Consider the following 23,021-nt stretch of genomic DNA (forward strand, 5'->3'; position numbering starts at 1 on the left):
TTTAGTCATTCTAGAAAGTGAAATTCCACCTGCCCTGCAAACATTCCCCTCTGCACTATTGGGACCCCTTCACGGAGTCCCTGGGGGTGCCCCAGAGCACAGGTTATAGACTGTTATGTTTTAGTATGAAACAAAGCTTGATAACATGGCACAGGTTGGGAGCTTCAGAAGAGGCCCATGGGTGACTGGAGACTTGGGAGAAAGTATCTTAGAAGAGAGGTGACATGAGATGTGCCTTGAAAGGGGAGTTGTGTTTGAACTCATGAAAGAGGGGACACACTTTTTGGCAGGGTAGAGGTCAGGGATAAGATGAGCAAAGGCCCTGGGGCCATGGAGGTGGGTATAAGTGTGTGGGGGATGTCAATCCAACAAGAAAAAGATGGCATCTCAAGCTGAGAAATCAAGGTGAGTTATGAGGGGTGACTGAAATCAAGGGGTGATTGAAAAACATGTAGGCAGGCTTTAGGGAAAACCAACTGCAGAATCTTGGACTAGTGGCAGCTGGAAGCATTACTAGGGCCAAGAGGAAGTCACTACTTCTGGACCTAGAGAGGAAGCTGGGCCACCTAACAGGAATCGTAGCCTTTGGTAGAAGGATGAAACCAAACCCTTCAGGTGGGAATGCAGAGAAATAAATCCTCCAACTCTATTCCCTCTCTCCTGCAGTGCCTCTCGTTGTCCAAACCCACCTGGAAGCCAGATACCCAGCGAATTCATAAAGATCCACCTCCCAAAGCCAAGAGAGTGGTGAAACAGGATGAAAGGATCTGGAGAGACAAGTAGTAAATAACCAGATGGACAGCTCCTGGGTTAGGACCCAGGAACATATCAGTTAGTTATTATCCTAATAATGCTGTGTAATGAACCACCCCCAAATCCCAGTGAAATGTCTATATATAACATGAAGCATTTTCTCTCACAGGTCTGTGGGTTGGCTGATCTCAGCTGAGCTTGGCTGAGTGCCTCTGCTTCAGGCTCTGAAGCTTGGGCCAGCTCTGCTTCTCACCACAAATCTGTAGGAGGCAGACTGCAGGAGCAGCAGCTCCCCAGGTGAATCACGTCTCATAGCGAAGGCAGGTGTGCAAAAATACAAGCCCAATTACCTTAGAGCATTTCAAGTCTTAGGTTATATCACATCCACTAACAGTGTCCAAAGCACATTGCATGGCAGTGCTAAGGGGCAGGGAAGTTCTCTCCTCCCATGGAGATGGGGAATTGTCAGATCTCATGGCAAAGGGGGTGGATATGTGAGGCATGAAGAATGAGAGGCAGTCATTTCAGTTAAAGTCTTCATAGGGAGGCAAAAGGGAGAAGGTGTTGGGTAAGGGTTTTCCTGTGGGCCACTCTCCATGGAGCAACTTCTATTTACACTTCTCTCCCACCACTTTCCTTTCTTCCTTCCCTTTATAGTAATGCAATTTTTAATTTGGCACATGATTGTATTTCCCAACTAAAGACTACATTTCCCAGCCTCCCTTGCAACTAGGTGAGGTTATTTGACTAGATTCTGCCTAAAGAGATGTGAGTAGAAATGATGTCGATGTAGTAGAAATGATTTCTGCCCTTAAAGGGGAGATTTCATTTCTGCCTCTCACATGAACCTATTGCATGGACTGTGGATGTGGTACTGATCCCTGCTGGACCTTTGCAAATGAGAGTTACAGGCAAAGGATGAGAGAACCACAAGATGACAGGAGTGTGGCTCTCCTGGGCTGCTATGACTTATAGTTAGGTGCAAGAGAAAGAAGCCTTCATCTTACTTAGATTGCTGTTATTTCGGGGTCTTCATTTCAGCAGCCAAATCTATAACTGATACAAATTGATGGGAACCTTTTCTCTGATAACTAAAGAAAGGGATAACATAGAAAGAGGTACAACTTCTTTTTTTCCCCAGGGCTAAAGGAGCAGAGATAACATAATTTTAGTTTTTCTTTTCCATGTCACACTTCCCCAATATTTTGCAAGGGAATATTCTTGGTGAAATCATTGCCAAAGCAAAGTCTCTTATGAGAGCAAGACAAGCAATGGTAAGGCTTGCCCTCTATGTGATTTGGAGGCTGGGGGAAGAGGGAAGGGGAGAGAGTTGTTTGCCACTTATCTAAGTACATCCAATGACTAGAAAGAAGACAGGATTCAAAACTGGGCCTCTTCGTCTCCACAACCCTTGCTCCATTCATTCAACACTAATTAATCTAGAGAATTCTGAGAGGCTCAGTTACTTGAGAATCTACAGTGATTTCTCCAACTGGACCTCTGTTGACATCCAGAACAGTGGACATCATATTGACCTTTCTTCTTTGCTCATTGGCAGTAAAGGGATTATTAGTCTAGTGCTCTTATTGAAAGTCTACAAATCAGGATTCCTACCTGATTCCCTTGATGCTATTAGAAAGAGAAGGTGGTCTTGATGCCTCCGCTGAATTTCTTAAGATCAAGAGAAGCAAGTACAATCCAAAAGCTCAGGCTGCCAGTTAAGTCAGAGTCAAAGCACGGAGACAGCATGACAGAACGGAGGTGAAGGGACACTGGGTTCCGACCCCAGTTCTTGGGATAATTACTTAGCGCATCTGATCTTTAGTTTCTTCAAGGAAGGGTTGGAGATAATATGTGTCAAATTCCTAACCCACCGTGGATGCTGTTACAGCTATTATAGAGCTAGCACTGGGTTCTTGTACTTGTCATGACCGAACCCGTTCTTTGGCTTCATGGCAAAGGAATTGATTTTTAAGAATCTTATAACTCCCTGCTGCTTCCAGCAGTGATTTAGTGGGGCACTAAGAATGATGGCTAAAGAATACAGCAAATTCTGGCAGCAAAGATTGGAAGACTGGCCAAAATACAATTCTCCATCCCTGGCCCAAGGGGTTTAATCAAGACCCTTTGGTTAAGCTCATTTAATGACCTGTCTGGATGAATTGTTGGAAAAAGCCGCAGCCCTGGCAGCTGACGCCACCCAAATTGCAGTGATCTCTGCTTTGCAAACTTGAGGCTAATAAGTCCTTGGAGGAAATGGAGGCTGGGATCTAATCCTGGCTATGGCAGGCAGGGCTGGATTGGGAGAGTCCATTCATACCCTCATTGACTGGCAAAAGCAAAGTCCAGGGGAAACCTCTGGGAATTAGAGTTGGTTTCTTTAAGCCTGCTTTCCATCTGGCGTAACCTAGGCAAGCTGCAGACCAATTGGAACAAGGGTCTGTAGGGGAGGAGGGGGGGTGGATGACAACATCAGCTTTGTGATTTAGAAAATAAATATGATGCCACACCATTAAGGGATTCTTCCCAGGAAAAGGAAATAATTGTATGGAGAAATAGCTTCTTAGAAAGAATGGAAAGTTTGCCTGCACTTTAAAGATGTTGAGTATGATGGTAAGAAATGAGATATCCTATCATACTGTATGTGGAAGCTAGCCCAAATTAAGTGGGAGAGGGGAAGAATAGATATTCAGTAGGTTAGACAAAGGGGAATGAGGGAAGGGAGGGGGAATAGGAAAAAGAAAGACAGTGGTTTTCCTATGTACGTATATGAACACACCATAGTGAATCCCACTATGATGTACATCCATAAGAATGGAGTCCCAATGAGAATAAGATATATTCCACACTTGTATAATTATATCAAAATGAATTCCAGTGTCATGTATAACTAAAAAGAACCAGTAAAAAAGGAGGAGGAGGAGGAGGAGGAGGAGGAGGAGGAGGAGGAGGAGGAGGAGGAGGAGGAGATAGCAATGATAATAACTACACTAGGGTTCGAAAGCTTTTCCTTGACTCCAGACTGTATTTTTGGTAAGGAGGATGAATCTGGTACATCATATGATTATTTTTATTCAGTTTTCCATTCATTTTTTAAAAATAACTTTTTAAATCATAGGTGGACTTAATGCCCTTATTTTTATTTATTTTTATATGGTGCTGAACCTAGTGCCTCACCCACACTAGGCGAACACCCTACCACTGAGCCACAACCCCAGCCCGGAGTTTTCCATTCATTTTAATGTAGTCTGCCTTCAGTATCCACAGGTTCCACTTCTGTGGATTCAACCAACCAATTGTGGATTGAAATATTCAAGATAAAGAAATTATGTCTATATTGAACAAGTACATTTTTTTAAGAAAAATTATCCTCTAAACAATAAAGCATAACAAATATGTATAGCATTTACATTAGGTATTATAAGTAATCTAGAGATGATTTAAAGTATATGGGAGGGGCTGGGGATGTGGCTCAAGCAGTAGTAGCACGCTCACCTGGCATGTGTGCGGCCCGGGTTCGATCCTCAGCACCACATACAAGACAAAAGATATTGTGTCTGCCGATAAGTAAAAAATAAATATTAGAAAAAAAGAAAAGAAATCAGAGCTAGGAGACAGCACTGCTCCTGCCCCCCAGGTGTTGCCCAGCTTTCCTCCTGATCTCCCAAATTGGAGACTGCTGTGGCCCAAGGACAGCAGTGTGCATCATTTTAAAAAAATAAATAAATAAAGTATATGAAAGCATGGGAAAATCCTACATCATTTCAGGTAAGGAACTTGGGCATCCTCGGAGATTGGTATCTGCAGAGTTCTGGGAACCAATCCTCCATGGACAATGAGAAATAACTTGCATGCTTGATATACAGAAAACTAATTGTTAGAGCACGAATTTCTTTATTTCTCTTGCTTGATTTCTCTTCTTCAGTTCTTTTAAGATTTGACAACTGATCAGCACATGCACTTTTTTCCTAGTTCGGTTAACTTTTAAACCTTTCAACTAATCTGAAGGTTGTCTCATCAAGGGAAGGAGTTTCTCAGAGCATTTGGCGCAACCCTTTGGAAGGAGGGAAGAATCTGTCCTTCTTTCAGGGCAGGTTTGTTGGGAAAGAATTCCCACAAAAAAGATGATCTTTGAACCAAGTCTTGAAGCTGGTACTTTCCAAGTATAAAAGGCAGGAGAATCTGGTAGACCACAGAGGTAAGATAGAACGACGTGGTGGAAGGCGCAGATAGCATGGTGTGACAGTCTAGTATGTGGTAGAGGAGGGTGGGCTGCAGCTGGAGAGGAAGGCACAGAAGGATTTGGGAACCCATGGACTCATTGTCCCTGCCTGTGCATTTTCAGGGAACTGGGATTCTTCAGGTCTTTAGCAGGGGAGGAGGGGAGGATAGACTTGTATTTGGGGACATAAGAATGGATAACTAAGGCATAGTGGTGCATGCATATAGTTCTGGATACTATGGAGGCTGAGGCAGGAGGATCACTTGAGGCCAGGAATTCAAAACCAGTCTGAGCATATTTTGCAAGCCTGGTGTAGTTAGCCAGTTTCCATCTACCCACTAAACATTTGTTGTTGTTTCTCATAGGAGCAGCTACTACTATTTGTGTGCTTCAGCATAAACCCTAACTGCTACCCACCGGAAGGATGGGAGGTGGGGAGCTGATGAGCAATGATCATCAAAGAGAAGAAAGTGGTGTTTTTTGTTTGTTTGTTTGTTTTTTGTCTTGATAATGTTTGCATCTTTTTTTTTTTTAAAAATTTTTTTTAGTTGTTGATGGACCTTTATTTTTATTCATTTACTTATATGGGATGCTGAGAATCAAACCCAGTGCCTCATACATGTGAGCTAAGTGCTCTACCATTAAACCACAACCCCAGCCCTGCTTGCATTTTTCAGGAGCCATTTAAAGAGAAAAACACTTTCCATCGTCTCATAGTACATGTCAACTCAGATGCCTGAAGACCACATCCTGTTTTACTAAAACTCTCTTTTCCAAGAGTATATTGTTGTGGAGTTCGTAGAAACCTGATAGGTAAACCGCATGCACAGAGAGAAGTCCATGAAGTGCCTCATCATGCATGGTATTCATCTGATTTTATTCAGTGTATTATAAAGGACACTGGGTCCAAAGGAATTGAAAACATTTTTCAATGCTTGGGTCTGAATCCTGACTCCTGTGCACAGTGATGATGGTGTGACCTAGCAAACCACGTCTCCACATGGAGCCCTGGTGCCTGTGAAATGGGGCATGTTAACAGGACCACTTCATGAGGCTGTCGGGAGGATTAGGGGACACAGTGATTGATCGAGGTCTATGGTACAGTGCCTGACAAATACTAAGCACTCGGTAAGTCATTATTAAGCTGGGAGAGGAATAAGTGCAGCTGTGGAAGCTGGCATGACTCTATTTTGGTGATGGCATCAGATAGTTAATTCCAACTTTTCTTTCTCTTTTGTAGGACTAGAGATCAAACCCAGGGGCTCATGCATGTTAGGCAAGTACTGTGTCAATGAATGACTCTCAGCCCTCTTCCAAAGACAAACCTTAATTAACATTTGAAAAATAGGAGTAGTATTTTTTAAAAAAGGACTGAGTTTAATCTAAAATGGTTCTTGATCATCTCTCTGTTTGTGTATAAGATATGTTAACACCAGATTCACATCTTCATACATGTATTTTGTATAATGATGACCGTGTCCTTCCACCATCCTTGTATTCCCCTTCTCCCTCCCTTTCCCTCCCACCCCTATTCCCTATCTAGAGGTAATCTTCCTCCCATGCTCTCCCTCCCTACCCCACTTTGAGTCACCGAGATATGATAAAATGTGGTATAAAGGTATATTAAGAATTATAATGCAAAAAATAAGAGAGCTCATGTATAATGGCTTAATTTGGCGGGAACATACTTTATATACAGAGTTATGAAAAATTGTGCCGTGAATGGATAATTATGAATGTAATGCATTCCACTATTGTCATGTATGTAAGAAATAAATTTAAAAAAATGAAAAGGGGTAGAGATGTAGCTCAGTGATAAAGTACCCTTGGGTCTTATTGCCAGTATCAGGGGGAAAAAATGCATTGCATGGTTTCCAAACTTCCTAGATATATATTAGGATCTGCAGAGAAACAGAATACATGTATGTATGTATCTATTTGTGTATGTTTATTGTAATAAATTGGAGACCCAGGTGAATAAGCCAGTGGTGTGAGTTCCAGTCTGAAAACTAAAGTTTCCGTTTGAGTCTGAAGGCTGAAAAGGACCAGTGTCCCAGGATATAATTCAGTAGGGAAGCTCTTTACTCAAAGCCCTGGTTTCAATCCCCAGTGCCTCAGGAAAAATAAACAAAAACAAAGATAACTTTTCAACATGTTCCCCACTTTTGATTTCTAGTTCTTTTCATTTGGCAGTCCTGGGAAAGATGTTTCACAGCCTCAGGGTAGAGAAGACTGGTATGAGGCTGAGAGACAAATGACTGACTCATCTTTATCTATTATCCAGTGTATCCTCAGCATCTAGCAGAATCCTGTTGAATGAATAATTCTAAAAAATTGGCTAATTCTATTTGTTCTTTTGTATTAACATAAAATTGCCTGGCACTTAAAGACCAAAGTGTTCACATTCCTATTTCAGAAATAAAAATTTTCCATATTTCTAAAAAAAAAAAAAAAGGTTCTTGAGTCTGAAAAGGTCTTGGAGTTCAGTGTCTGCCTCATGTCACAAGCTCCTACAATTTAAGCTCATGAGACAGTGTCCTGAAAGCCTGACCAGGCCACCTGGACAGGATATCAGAGCATAAATTTGCCTGGAGATGGTCTTTCCCAGCTGTGAAATGGCACAAATGGGGATCAGAGGTAAAGCAACACAGGTGCAGGTATGAAAGTCAAACTGTTTATTCTTTCGCCATTTTATTTGGGTTAGGTAGCAGCACTGCTGGGAAGACCCTTGGGAGTGGGGAGAGGGAATCTGTTCGATGGAATCTTCCCTCTGAGCAACAGTTATACTCAGTGCCCTATTTCAGCACTTTTCATGGTAGACTTTTCAAAGGCAGGTCAAGGAGTGGAAGGAGGATGGTTTTGGAGGAAACGTTCTTTGTAAAAGTTCAAGATAGAGGCCAGAAGTTTATTTTTTGTATTTCCTCGTGCATGTGCCTTGGAATTGTTTTTGGAATCTGACTTCAGACAGACAAATGTTCCAGGTAGCATATAACGGGTTCCATCTTTCCAGTATCTCTGCCTTTGGCTGATGCAACACCATACTCTCTTGATAGTTGAGTATCAGCTCTGGGGTGGGCCTGATACCATGTGTATTCCCACATCAGCCATAAAACAGGGCCTTCCAGACATCCAGATCTGGGGCTCTTCCCTACCCTGCAGATGCCTCTCCATCACCCCTGCTCCACCAACATGAAGCCAAAGCACATTCGAAATTGACCACTTCCACTGGGGCTGGCCAGGCACACATCGAAGGTGGTGACAAATGATGGGCTGAAGACAGAGCCTGCTTGACTGAGCCATATATGTGCTCAGGCTTGATTTGTACCAGAAAAACCTGCAAGGATATTTCTAGACACTTCAAGAGATTCACTGTTCTGAAAAAATGATACATTAAAAAAAATATATATACACATATATTTAATTATATTTTTAAACCACAACTGAAAAAAAAATTATTTGCCATCAGGTAGAATTAAATCTGACAAAAAAACTAGGATGTTTTATTAGTACCATTATTGTTTTCTTTGGCTCCATGCATTATATTGGTAAAATGCCAATAAAAGGGAAAATAATTGTAAAAGGCAAAATATTTTGTACAAAAATACAAAGTTTTAAAAACTCTTTAAGTATATTTCATATTATTACTAAGAGTTGGTCTATATATCTGTATGTCTGTATATTTTTCCTACATTTGGGATTTTAGAAATGTAAGGTACTGTTCACACAGTGTATGTTTAAGTTCTTCCCGTAGCTTGGCAACCAATGATGGTCTTTCTGATTGGAACATTCCATGTTGGAAGGTAACATTTGTATAAATGTATGGTTATTGGCTGAGAAAAATCTGTGTAATTCAGTCCATCTGCACACTGAAAATTGACATCTCATAGTGGGGGAACATTTTTGTACCCAAGTCCTTGGGTAATGGCAAACACTAGTTGTCAATTTTCTTCAGTACTTAGCTTTCAGTGCTTCTCTTCTCCCAACTTGGTGAGAAGGTGATGAAATCAGAAAGGAGCATCCTTTGAGAAACTGTCTGGAAATGTGTTCATGTTATTACATCACAGTCCATTATAATGCGGATGATAGTACTAGAAGGGAAAAATAAGGATGGACGTTAGTTTTGCTTACTGAATAAAGTTAATGTTTCCTAAAGGAGAAATCTTTAGGAAAGATCCTAAAACACATCATTCAACATTTTCTTTCTTTTTTTTTAAAAAAGTCTAGAAATTCTTATTCAGATTAAGTCAATGCTAAATTTCTTTTCCTTTATTGCATTACTGGGAATCAAACCCAGGGCCTGATACATAGGTAGGCAAGTGCTCTACCACCAAGCCACATCCCCAGGCCCTAAATTTTGTTTTGAAAGGATCTATTCTGGGAGAAGCCTATCCCTTCTTCAAATCTCAAAAGGCCAAACAAGTTACACAAATTACAAATCTGGATTGTCAGCATTGACTGTAATTGCTCATTTAAATATGCATGTTTCTCCCCTCAACTTACCAGGGTGTAGTTTCTTATGTATCTTGTGATCCCTAGCACTTGGAACAATATTTGACACATTGAAAGTATCCAGTAATTGACTGTTAAGTGGGTATATGGATAATTTGAATCCCAGATAGTTCCAAAACTAATCAAAACAAAATATACCTGAGGGTTTTGTCAACCACTTTGAAAAATATCAGTTTTATTGAAATATAATTCATGCATCATATAATTTACCCATTTAAAGTGTTATAATTCAGTGTTTTCACAAATTTGTTCCTATTAGAAATAGTCTAATCTTAGTAGAAAATATTTTCATTATTCCCCGAAGAAATCCCACCCTTATTAGCATTCCTTCCTCATTTCCTTGATCTCCCACCACAAAATATAGTTCTGATGAACAAAACTAAGAAACTGGGTACAGTGGCACACTTCTGTAATCCCAGTAACTTGGGAGACTGAGGCAGAAGGATCACAAGCTTGAGGCCAGCCTCAGAAACTTAGTGAGATCCCCATTTCAAAAGAAAAATTAAAAAGGACTGGGGACGCAGCTCATTGGTTTAGCAATGATGAGTTCAATTTCCAGTACAATAAGAGAAAAGAAGGGAAAACCAAGATGTTCATTCTCAGATGTTCTTGGGTTTTTCTAAGTTGCTGAGGCTTGCCTGGAACATTTGATCCCCTTGCCTCAGTCTCCAAAGTAGCGGGATTACAGGTGCGAATCACCATACCTGGCTGATGCCCCATTCTGAAGAGGGTAACATATTAAATGAAGCTTTAGATAAATATCTTTTGAAGTCCAGAAAATCTCCAAAGGCCTCTTTGGCTTATGACCTTTTGTAAGGATGCACACTATCCCTCCATTATGTAGCACAGCATCTGGCCTATAGTAGATGCTCAATAAATATATGTGGAATTGACTGGTTGGCTAACATGGATGGATGTCTACACAATCCAGATGTGACACTGGTGCCATATTAAAGAACAGTTAAGTGACAATATTATAAGCTGTTGACCTGGACCAGTTAGTCTGACATTTATTGAGTACTTCCTATATATCTGGCACATTTATTACCTTCTGTAAGTCCTAACAACAACCAATGATCAATATCCCATTATTATTTCCTTAAGATTAATAATCTAACCCACTGTTAGTAGCAGAACCAGATCAAAACCTAACTGAAGAGCCTGCATTTGGAGTCCTTCCCCTTACTAACTCTATCCCTGAAACAGGACATGAGCTCTGCAGTGACCTCATAAATCCCATCCACTGCTTACCTGTCTCCCTGTCTTTCTCGCAAATGAAGTTATTGATGTCTTCACACTGGAAATCATTCCACTGTCCAGCATAAATCAACCCAGCACAGTCTTCTCCTGGCCCATGGCCATGACCCCAGTTATCTGGCTGTCCAGCTTTCCAATTTCTTTGAAAGAAACAGAAACGGAGTGTTATTTGCATAGTAATGCAGAGGTTTGCTTTGCTTCCTAGCAGCAGAAGAATGTTAAAAACCCCCCAAACCAAAAAACCAACCCCCCATCCCCCCCCCCAAAAAAAACCCTGAAGCATGTCATTTGTCCTGGAATGAAAGGGCACTGTTTGAAAGCAGGGCCTACTCTATTCAAAATCAGAAGCAGCTGTTCTGCAGGGCCATGGGTAGTGCAAGCCCTGCAGGCTTGTTATCTTTGCCATGATGAAATCAACTCATGGAGCTTCTTCACAATGCTGAGGGAGTGACTCCTTTTGTGACACAATGAGATGAATGGCTTCCTAATGAGTATTGGAATGCTGACCTCTGGGGATGTGGGTATGTAGATGTGCACGTACCCATGCTCGTCTCACACGCATGCCTGCTTGTGAGAACTCAGAGGGATGCTTGTACACATGGATACTGTGTCCCTCACATGTTAAAGCATCAAGGGAGAGAGAACCTTGATAGGCATCCACAAGAACCTACAGTGACAAACGATGGGTAACGATTTTCCGGCTAGATGTGGATGGTTGATTCCTTTAGAAAGAAATAGTAATTTAACCCCACTGAAAGTGACTTGCATATTTCACTGCCTTTTTGGGAGGAGAGAGATTCTGTGGAAAACAGTGACAGTGACTGGGAGACTAGTGTTTGAGACTGGGGTCCCTGAAGACTTCATGGCTGTGGTCTACTTGGTGACTGGGAAAATTTCTGTGCAAAGGCATAGGATGCCCAGTTGCTATGGCAATGTCCTCGGTGCTAGAGTCTTATCAGCTTTGACCTTATCTCAGGCACAGCAGCTCCTGGGAAAGAAGGAACTTCCTTGCTAAGATAACCACAATGTTTACCAGTTCCGCTGCTCCTGAATCTGCCCAGTAACTTTAAACAATGGACTTTCTTGAGACCTGCACAGTGCTCCTAACATTGCACATTGCAACTGTAGAATGTAACTGAGGAAACAGCTGCATACTGTTGCTAACTGTAACTTTCATGAATACAAAGAATAATGCTTGCATCGTCTTTAATCTGATTTAGAGACATATATAATAAAGATTGCTGGTGTAATTCTTTAGACCTGCTTCTCCATTAGAGAGCAGCGCTCCACCAGACCCCAGATGTTTTTATCTTCAAGATCTGCGTGTGTTGACTCTTTATTTCTTCCTCTCTGCAACCTGCTAGTTTGGCTGTGCTGGTGGAGGCAAGATTCTTCAGAACAAGTACTCTTTAGGATGAGTTCACTTGGGGCTTGTTACCTTGGAAGCTGTTCCTCAAAGAATCAGTTTGCCAGAGCTAACAGTTCTTGATTCTGTTTTTGTGCAGTAAATTAGCTGTGCTTCCTCACTCCATTCTTGAAGGTGAACTTTTCTTTTCTTTTTTTTTTTTTCCAAAGATGCAGGTTCACACACAGACACTTGTGGTTTTTGCCCAAGAGGACAAGCTGGCCTCACGTGGCGGGTCTGAAAGGACACCTGCAGCAGGTGCTTCACATCACTACCCATCAGCCAAAGGTTATCCTGGAGTCACCCAAGGGGCACTCACTGCCCTATAGCTTTTGACAATATGACCCCAAAACCAGAGGGCAGTAGGAAAGGACAGGTGAAGTTTATTGTCAATGGGTGGGAAAGCGACTGACATCCTCAGGCCCAAACATGTGTCTTGGGATTTTAAAAAATAAAATGATCTCAATGAAATAAATCTAATGATGCAGATAATTTAGAGGAAACCATCAACTGATGGTTGATGAGAATAAAAAAATGGAATGATGCTTAGGGAGAATTAGAAAACTCACTCCATACCCATAAAATACCTACTATGTGCTGGTGATGGCAACGAAGCATTGCAAACCACAAAGTCCCAGCTCTCAAGGAACTTATATAACAATTCAGAATCTCAGGTGGTCACTGTGATGCCAGACACAGATGAAGGTGGGAAGGAAAAAACAGTTTACTGTATTTGTGTGTGTGTGTGTGTGTGTGTGTGTGTGTGTGCAGTTCTATCCACCTTGCAGGAGGACACCCTTGGAAGTATCAATCATGCCCAAGTAGTTTTTGATCTTGTTCATGTACATTTCATCCATTTCTGCCAGTAACATGAAAGGGGCTGATTCTAATTTTACTTACAAAACTGGAGATCTACAATTCCTGAGTGGAATATTTGATATTCTTGATTTCTCTGTTAATTGGCAAACTATACATATGGCTTCTTTGTGTTTAGAAGACCCGTTTTATATTGCATTTTCTTTTAAGTCATGGCAAGCTAAGTAGATAAAAGAAGATCAGAGACTAGACTGGAAGATAACCAAGTGATAAGGAGATGGCTTTATCACTGTTCTCCTTTTGGCTTTCTAGGTCACTGGAATTCTTCACATACAGAGCTCAAGGATTTTCTTAGGACTAAAAGCTTAGCCAGCATGGGTGGGAGGTGGGCAACCAGAAGCCAGTGGCAGGGGCAATTCATCTTGTAAATTGAACATTCAAAGTCTCAGAGCATCTCTCTGAAATAGCTAAAATCCCATGGAGTGACTTGGGGTAAAACCCCAAGGTCTGTGTGCTTACAATACAATGGAACAGAACATGCCAGATAAACAGAATGTATATATTTTGCAAAAGAATGTCAGCTTAAATAGCACCTTACCCTGGAAAGATTCTGGAAAGAAGAAAGATTGAGCCTGTGCTGAAAATCAGAGTCCCCTATTACAACACACACACACACACACACACACACACACACACACACACACACACACCACAGAGGTCACTAGGGAGCAACACATGTACTTCCAAATACACCAGGGACCTTGGAAACACCTAGACTGGCATCTCCACTGAGCTGGAAACACATAAACACATCAGCTAGTGATACCGAGCACCCCCAGATTTAAGGGGTCATTCTAATGTGGGCAGAAAACATGTTCCCAGTCTTGGGAAGAGTTCTTCCCAACCTCACAACTTACGACTTTCTCATCAACCACAAGATTGAGGCCACATGGCCAAGAAACCTCTGCTGGTAAGGACCTGGCCTCAGAACAGAAAATAGTTAGTGATGAGAAATGTTTCTCTGCAGTGGAATGTTCTCCCAACACAAGGGAGATGTGGAGGATTCCTCTCTTGTAGCCTCAGCCAGTCCCACTCTGGCAGAAATGGGAAGTGTGGACTGGCGTGGGCTATTATTGAACTCGAGGACACTGGAGATTCCCTTCTGGTCCCTGCCTTCCTGTGGTTCTATATTGAAAAAGCACAACATATAATGTGATATGGAGCTGTCTGCATGGTCGGAAAGGCAACCTGTGTCTGATCTTTGTGAGATAAAGATGAAAACTGTTATTCAAAACTTGACAGATGATCTCCAGATGGATAGAACAGACAGACAGAGGGGAAGAGGAGATTATAAAGTGTTTGGAGAAAGCTCTAGGAAGACTCTCACATCTCTGGTGATTTCAGGTGAGCAACTATAAGCACATTAGGGCAAGATTTATTGCCCTGAGCAATGGGCAGACCCTAAGTCCCATACATATCCAGTTCTGCCCGGTACAGACAGCCTTCATTAACAATGACAAGCTACCAAATGGTATACCTACACTTACTCCATGAAGAGTAGAAATATTGGCATTGATATGACCCTACTCTCACTGATCCTTTCTGTTGTTTGTTTTTTATTTCAGTGCTTTTTTTTGGTATTGACCGTTTCTTTCCTTCTGTTCATCTTGTGTATATGTGTGGTGCTGGGATTGAACTCAAGGACCTTGTGCTCCTTATTTAGGGATTAATTTGCTCTTATTTTTCTACCCTAGTAAAGTGGAAGCTTAGATCTTTGATTTTCAATCTTTAAAAAATGTTTCCAATGTACATATTTTAAGGCTATATGAATGGTCCTCTAAACACTGTTGTAGCTGCGTACCACAAATTTTTGACATGTTGTAGTCTCATGTTTTAAAAACATTCCTATTTCCTTTGTGATTTCTTCTTGATCTGTGGTTTACTTAGAAATGTTTCATTTAATTTCCCAACATTTTGAATTTTACAGATGATCTTTCTGTTATCAATTTTGAATTTAATCATTTTAGACAGAGAACACATTCTATGTAATTTCAGTTTCTTTTAAAATTATTGAGACTTGTTTTATGGGCTTGCATATAGTTGATCTTGGTGAACATACCACATGCACTTGCAAAGGAAGTATTTGCAGCTGTTGGGTGAAATGTCTCATGGATGTTAATTGTCAAGTTAGTTGATCATGTCTACCATATCCATACTAATTTTCTATCTACCTGTTCTGTCATTTCCTGAGAAGATAATGCTGAAATCTCCTTCAAAGTCCTGCTATATCCCCTTTTAGGGTTATATCCCCTTTATTATGACACAGCCTGAAAATCTATCTTTTCTAACTGAGAACAAAGATAACACCTCTTACCCACACTGTTGCCTCCATATTCCAAAAGACCCCACAGGCCAGCACACAGGCTGGTTCACAATGGAGACTTCAGGATAATTCATCAAATGTTATTTCAGGACTATGAATAGCCCCCCGATCTCCAGTCAGGGGGGCAGGTGCTGGCCAGGAATCAAGTTTTCATAGGTACGCAGTGAAATGAGAAAAACAGGTGTGTGTTGACATGTGAATGTGTGTGACTGACTGTAAGATGTCCAACTGTCTCTTTTTTCGGAAAGGAGGGTAGGTTTATTATTTATTTTTAATGCTATGATTTGTTGATAGGTTATTTAAAGCAAAAAAAAAAAAAACCATGTCCTTCATAGGCAAAATAAATTTGTCACTCTATAGAGTCATCGGTCAATCTTTGTGCTGAAATGGCACTGGTGTGCCCGAGCACTGTCCCAAGCTATGGCAGAGTGCATCTCATGAGGTCCTTTTCCCCTGCTGGTCCTACTCCAGTGCAGAACTAGTGTAAGATGTGGTGAGTCAGGCTTTACGGTTTATGGGCTATAAACCCGAATACAGGTCTGTCTGTTCCCTGAGCTTTTGGCATCTAGTTCACATCAGTGTCACTTTTCATCTGTCTGTTCCAGTAGCTCCTCTCCAGCAGGTCTCAGCAGGCACAGCACAGTGAGGCTGAGAGGCTGAGGAGAGAGTCTTTTATTCCTTGACTAGTTCCTCTTTAACAACAACCACAAAACCCTTAAACAGTTTCAGAAGGGCCATGTGTGTGTTGGGAAAAGGGTAAGAGGGAAGCTAAGGCTCTTAATTATTTTGTGGCTTGAGCAAGGCCTGGAGCGATGGTGCCGGGGCTGTCTCCTTCTGGTTTGGGGAGGAGTTGAAGAGGACGGGTATTAATCCTTGTTGAATGTTGAGTAGAATTCAGCTGTGAAGCCTCTGGGCTTTTCTTTGTTGGGAGGTTTTTCATGACTACTTCAGTCTCCTTATTTGTTACTGGTTTCTTCAGGCTTTCTATTTCGTCTTGATTCCATTCTTGATAGGTTGTACATTTCTAGAAATGTCTTCGCTCTTCTAAGTCATCTGAGTTGTTGGTGTATAATAGTTCATAATAATCTCTTGTGATCTCTAGACCCTGAAATGATTGCTGGTGGCGAGAGAAAGGGAGATACATGGCTCTCTGCTTGGAGCCCTCAGAAACAGAGAGGAGGAGGCTAAAGCTGGACCTGAATAGGTGAAGAAGCATCTGGGGATAGGACACTGGGGAAGCCCAGTCTCTGTGCCGATACCATGACAGGAAATTGTACTCTTCTTGTCTTCTTTACACACCTCTCATAAGACTTGCATGAGATACTGTGTGTGGCATCTCAGTCAGGACATTGTTCAATATAGAAATTCCAGATAGTAGTACTCTATTATGATGGTATATCGATTATTGCAAACTATGATAATATACTGATTATGATGATAATAGTAATAATAGTACCAATACTTGCAGGTAATATTTCTCAAGTCCCCCATTGCAAGCACTGTACTAAATACCATATATATGTGAGTATATAATATGCACACACACATATATATACATATATACATACATGATTATATTTATTATTATCATTATTATTAGGTGGTGGCATTGAAAACAGGAGCAGTGGAGGGTTGGATATGGGAATGGGAGGCAGAGATTAAAGGAAATGACCAAGTTAATTCTCTGTCAGTCAAAGAAAGCCAGGATCTTTTTACAGGGAGTTGAAGGGAGCTAAAAAACAAAATCCATCTCTTCTACTTTTCTCACTGCCTTAAAGGTAAAACAAGGCCTGTGGTAGATTCACTAAGAAATTCATGTATACAAATATATGATATATATTTACACATTATATATATATATATATAAAATATATATATATATATCACTGAATTTTCAAAATACTGGCATAGATATTTTGTTAAACTCATGTTTATACCTGGGGATGTCGAGATGTTGCATGGCTGAGTAACTCCCAGGGGACCTTGAGACATCAGGTTGAGGGCCTGGAACCCAGATCTTGCTTGATTCCAACACATGTGCTCCTTCTCCTCTCCTTGACTACACTGCCTGTTTCTCTAGCCTGAGCAGTGTTTATTATGATATGTCAAATTAAATTAGCCTTCAGTTATTGAGACCTCATACGATGTCTGCCTAATTTATTCTTGCTTTTAGAATTTGATCCTGGGGATTTATACATGTGTATGTATTCCTTTGGGTGGAAAATGAGACACAGAGTCTGTGCTGTGGCTGGGGCGCAGGAGCCGGAGCTAGCAGAAGGCTCCAGAGTGATTGTGGCTGGGGACAAGTTCCTAGTAAGGTGTCTGGTGATGTAATCCTTCTCAGGGACCAGGTACTAATATGGGCACTCTCCACCCAAATCACATAAGTCTTGCTGGATCCCAGGGAAAAGGAGCCGAGTTTCACCTTGGGAGAGCTGGCGAGGACAGTGTTGTTCCATCTCAATCCATTCCATATGGGCCAATTCAGTTTTTTCTTGGAGGAAGGCTTAAGATTGAATTTCTTAGTGAGTCTAACTCAGACCTTTTTTCCATTCATGCTAGTGAGAAAAGTGCAGAAGATGGATTTTTTCCTTAGCTCCCTTCAATTCTTTTAAAATATCCTGGCTCTCGGCTGTCAAAAAAAAAATAGATTTGTCTTTTCCGCTAATAATCTTTGCTTCCCATTCCCACCTGCAAACCTCCATAGCTCCTGTTTTAGACATCAACACCCAAACTGTTTTAAGTCTCTTGAAGCGCATCCCTGCTATTCTGCGTGCTCCTGTTGGGGTGTCAGGGAATTCTGGAGTGCCAGAGTGTGCCAGGGCACAGCTTCCTCCCCCCAAGGACAGGTGCAGAAGAGCAGACAGAGAATCGGACTGGCCAGCAGGCAGATATCCACTGGCCTTAGTGAGCAGTATGAGGCTCACCTACAGGGCAGATCTAAACTCTTCAAACGCTCTACCTTAATAATTGGTCTCTTTCTTCTTCTAGGAGATGACCCGATTCTGGTTTCCACCTATATTCTGTAGTCATGTACTTCACGTGGAGGATTTAAAAGTACAAAGCCACCTGTCTACCCATGTGCATGCTCATATGCATGCAGAGGCATTTTTAAAACTCTACATGGTTTCTCCATCACCTCTGAGCCTACTGCCACTCCTCCAATACAGGGCTGCCTGGATACCTGTGTCACTTTTAAACCCAGAACACTCTTGTCTTCTCCTCTCCTGGCCTGGAACAGCCCCAGGGACTTTGCTGTTCTCAGACACTCTCTCTATGGTGAGATCTAGGGCCTGATGGAGCCTCTGCTGAGCCTGGCTTCTCTGCTTTCATCAAACTAATGGTTCTAGAGGTGGATTTTTATAAGTTCTGCCCCACTTGGAACAGTTTGTTGCATATTTCCTCATCTAGAAGAGGCAAGGTCAGAGTAGAGAGAAGTGAAATTCAAATTTATAGAATTGACTCATCCTTAGATCCCTGGCTAGGATTAGGCAGGGAGCTGACACCCCTGGGTAGGAGGCAACTCTAGAATCTTCCTTCCAACTGGGAGATGTGAGAAGGTATTGCAAAGTGCTTCCATTCTTTGTGCTGCTTTTGTAGAACTCAGGCCACCTGGGATGTACAGGGAACCTTCCAACCTTTAGGAGATGATGGTACTATGATGCAACTTTGTGGTGTATATAAGTTTCCCATGTGTAGAAGCATCAAGATCTTGTAGTTTATAATCTCACTCTGGCCAGTAGCCTCCTGGAGGCCAGCATCATCCTGAAGGGAGTCCCCAGTCCTCAGAAACATATCTGAGATCAACACTGAACCGGCCTGAGGTTGCTGGGCTTCATTATCCTCCTGATAGCATTAACACACACACACACACACATTGGCCAGAAGTACCATACTGTGGTACTTTTATAAGTTTTTATAAGTCTCGTGATTTTGGTCTTAAAAATGAAAAAAAAAATAACTTCACTCCATTGAAAGAAAAGGGGGAAAGCCTACTCAATGGCATAGCAAGTGTCAACCACAGTTGCCCTCGCAGAAATACACACCGGGTACCAGGAGCCTGCCTTGGGAGGAGGGCTAGAATATAAGGTCAGAAAGAAAGAAACTTCAGGAAGATGGGCCAGAGGTGGACACACAGAACGGTGCACATCTGACCACCAACGGGACGTTCCCGAGCACTCACTTGTAGTCCAGAGGCTTCCCATCCAGCCATTTCCATTCGTTTTCCTGTTCGGAGTCTGTGAGGCCGATCCAGTGGCTGTCTCGCCCCACAAGCTGCTTTTTTATCCATTGCTGAAAAAATAAATCAGTGCAGATGCACTATGATTTCTTGGCACAGGTGTCTGAGGGAATTTTTTTTGGCTTAACATATGGGAAAAGGGACAATTTAAAGAGGACATTTGTCAAAATGTATAGTGGCTTCTGTGGCCTTCTTTCCGTTGTGCTTGCTTCATTTGGCTCTGTTTTGGGGGCTTTGACTTTTTCCTCTCCCAAGTTTTCGAATGATATTAAAGGGACGCCTGTCCTCCAGATCACCCAGACAACTCCAAGAATCCTCTGAGTGAAGCCTCATTTCCCTTCTGTCACCCAGCCCTGCTGTGAGCTGCTGACAGGGAATAGCCGTGGCATTACTAAGTTCTTCCTCTGGACCAGGTCCCATGGCCATGTGGTGTGCAGTGTGTCCTTAAGCCTCTACCACATCCTATTTACCAAAGATGACAGGGCTGAGCTGGGATGGGGCCCGGGTCTGCTTACTCTAAAGCCCAGCGGCTCAGCTGCTCTCCTCTTCCTTAGCAGTTACTTTAAGAGAACTCTTTTTATTATTTTTTTTTAAGGGTATGTCTGCTAGAAATATCTGGGGGGAAAGAAAAGAGGTCACTGGAATGGGGTGGCACCAAAGGAAGAGCGTTGGCCTTGTTGCTAGTTGGGTCTCAGTCCCAATCTCGACTCTGGATTTTCTTGATGTTCTATGAATACAGCATTTAAACCTCCTTGGGCCTGTTTTTCTATTCTAGAAAATGGGAAATTATAAAGAGGTTCAAAAAAGAAAATGTCTTCCAAGTGCCCAGCATATGGCATGGGTCTATTAAGTGGTTGCTGTGGTTGTCACACATGGGCCCTACTTCCTCCTCAGACTTTTGTGCTCTCCCCGACCCCCCTAGGGCCAAATGTCCTGTCCCTCATAGCCTCCCACCCCCCAGCCCTCCAAGTGCTCTGTTCTCTGGCTCTTTCTCCACAACCTCATGCTTCTCTGCACTGTGACTCTCCCAACAGCCACTGGGAGGAGCTGTACATCTCCAGGCTCCAGAAACCCTCTCTCCCAGGCAGAGGCAGGAAGAAGACAGAATTCCCATCAATGCTGTTAATACTTCCAGTCACTGGATAGAGTATCTCCATAATGGAGCCTTCCATGTTTATGTGACTATGAATTCTTGATATTTTGGACTCCCCAGCAGGCATGCAATTTCCTGAGGTAACATAGCCTTAAATTACAGCTTTCCTCCACCAGGTGTGTGGCAAACAGACCTGCTCCTCTCTGGTGTTTATGAAAACGAGATGTGAAGACTTGTCTTCACAGAAAAGTTTGGCATCCTCAAAAATTTCTTTCTCCACCGAAAAATAGTAGCATTTGTCTGTGAAGTTTTTCCAGTGAGGTGGACAGCCTGGGAATACAAAGGTTTAATTAAAACACTGAATAAAAAACACATAGAATGCACCCAGCTTCTCAGCTATGGTTATGAGGCCCAAGCTGCAGCTCCTTGTGAGTGAGCAGTCACCCACAAGCCAGGAGCCACCCAAGGCTCCCCCGCATGCAGCCCAGGGTTGACGTTCACCGACAAGCTAAGAGTAAAGACTAGTCCTCCCACGTGGACCACAGAGCACACAGTAGTAAAACCACATAATCTGGGAACGTCTGTGACTGACTCTTTATTCCTCTGTGCCTGGAATAGTCTTTACAGTGATAGAAATAACAGAAACAACGGAAAGCAGGGCAGGCGCAGATGGAGATCGTCAGTCTGGAATCTTCTGGAACCTCCGAACAACTGGATGGGAGAACCCAGAACCACCCCCAGGCTCCTGGAACAGCAAAGGTAACTGGAGTCTCACTGGAGCAGATCAAGTGGAACGGGGGTTGCCTCACAGGCTTGGATGCGAACCAATGACACGTTTGCCAAAGGTGGAATTGTCAAGGGACTCGCAGGCTCCAGGACACCTTCTTAAAAAGAAATGGAATCTGGGCGTCAACACAGAAATTCCATCCGCATGCTGATGAAGTAAACCAAGGGCACTGTCTGTCCCCAGCCTGAAGGGACTAAAATGAGGACAGGGTGGCAGGGAGTGGCCGGCTGTGGGCTGTCATTAAGGAAGTGTTCAGGGTGTGCTGGTCTCTTGAGAGCCCCACTCCTCCAAATAAACAAGTGCTGGAGAACTGGGTGGTGTGGGGTGTGTGAGCTGCCTGGACCAGGGCCTATTAGAACAGCAGGGGCCGCCGTCCGTGGCCTCCATGATGCCTCCCTGGTAAATAACATGGTGGGAGGGGGCAGGAGTGTGGCATTAGTCCAGGGTGAGCACACTCACACTCACCTCCCAACCCCCACTGGAATGGAAAGCTCAGACTTACCGTTGACCTCTGGTGCCAGGGTTGGCTCATTCTGCAGGGCCAGAGGTGCCACTGCTCCTGATGGGCCCGGGGGGCCAGGAGGGCCCTTGGGTCCTGGCATACCAGGCACCCCTGGCAATCCCGGCAGTCCCCGCGGTCCAGGCACTCCAGGTTCTCCCACGGTGCCCTGCAGGCCCTGGAAGCCAGGAGGGCCCTGGGGGCCGGGGAGTCCGTCCTTGCCTGGTGGGCCTGGGGGGCCTGGGTCCCCACTGGGTCCCTGAGGTCCAGGTTTCCCGGGGGACCCACGGGAGCCTTTGGGGCCCTGCGAGCCTTTGGAGCCTTTGCCACCACGCTCTCCCGGGGGACCAACCGGTCCTATGGGGCCTCTCTCGCCTGCAGGGCCGGGTGGACCAGGCTCCCCCTTCTCTCCTTTCTGTCCTTTGTTGCCAGTTGGACCAGGGGGTCCCTGAGATCCTCGGTCACCTTTTGGACCTCTGGGGCCAGGAGGACCTAAAACATTAAAAAAAAAAAGTAATTGACATAAACATGAAGACCCTTGTGAGTTTCAACGTATGAAGAATTTATCTTATCCTGAATTTTAAAAATATCTAGCAAAATATATGCCATGAAGAATGCTTCTGGGGCTGTTTTACTATTGTTGGCTCCAGTCGTAGGGTAAATCGTTTCCCCATGGAATTCATGTTGAAGTCCCAATCTCTAGTACCCAAGATTGTGACTGTATTTGGAGATGAGGACTTTAAAAAAGTAGTTAAGTTTTGTGCAGGGGGAGAGATGGGGGCTCAATTTGAATCTACTCCCTATGGATTTCCAGTTTCCCCAGCACCAATTGTTGAAGGGACTCTTTTCTCCAATGTATGTTAATGGTGCCTTTGTGCAGAATGAGATAACTGTATTTATGTGGGGTTGTCTCTGTGTCTTCTATTCTGTTCTGGTGGTCTTCATATCTGTTTTGGTGCCAAATGCTGTTTTTGTTACTACAGTTCTGTCATATAATTTAAGGTTTGGTGTTGTGATGTCTCCTGCTTCACTTTTCTCGCTGAGGATTACTTTGACA

General features: G+C 43.0%; 1 protein-coding gene across 1 annotated transcript in view; it reads right to left on the reverse strand.

Annotated features, from left to right (window-relative positions):
* Positions 1–8,375: 8,375 nt before the first annotated feature.
* The window catches only part of Colec12 (collectin subfamily member 12), a 179,457-nt gene continuing 164,811 nt past the window's right edge, over positions 8,376–23,021 (reverse strand). Inside the window, exons 6-10 of the mRNA XM_026380690.2 lie at positions 21,968–22,456; positions 20,872–21,008; positions 19,529–19,638; positions 10,736–10,881; positions 8,376–9,063 (exon numbers count right to left, since the gene is read on the reverse strand). Of these exons, the coding sequence (XP_026236475.1) occupies positions 9,044–9,063; positions 10,736–10,881; positions 19,529–19,638; positions 20,872–21,008; positions 21,968–22,456 (902 nt within the window). The 3' untranslated portion in view covers positions 8,376–9,043. The remainder of the gene's footprint in view (positions 9,064–10,735; positions 10,882–19,528; positions 19,639–20,871; positions 21,009–21,967; positions 22,457–23,021) is intronic.

Source organism: Urocitellus parryii, chromosome 13 (genome assembly GCF_045843805.1).
Source record: "Urocitellus parryii isolate mUroPar1 chromosome 13, mUroPar1.hap1, whole genome shotgun sequence".
Lineage (NCBI taxonomy): Eukaryota > Metazoa > Chordata > Mammalia > Rodentia > Sciuridae > Urocitellus > Urocitellus parryii.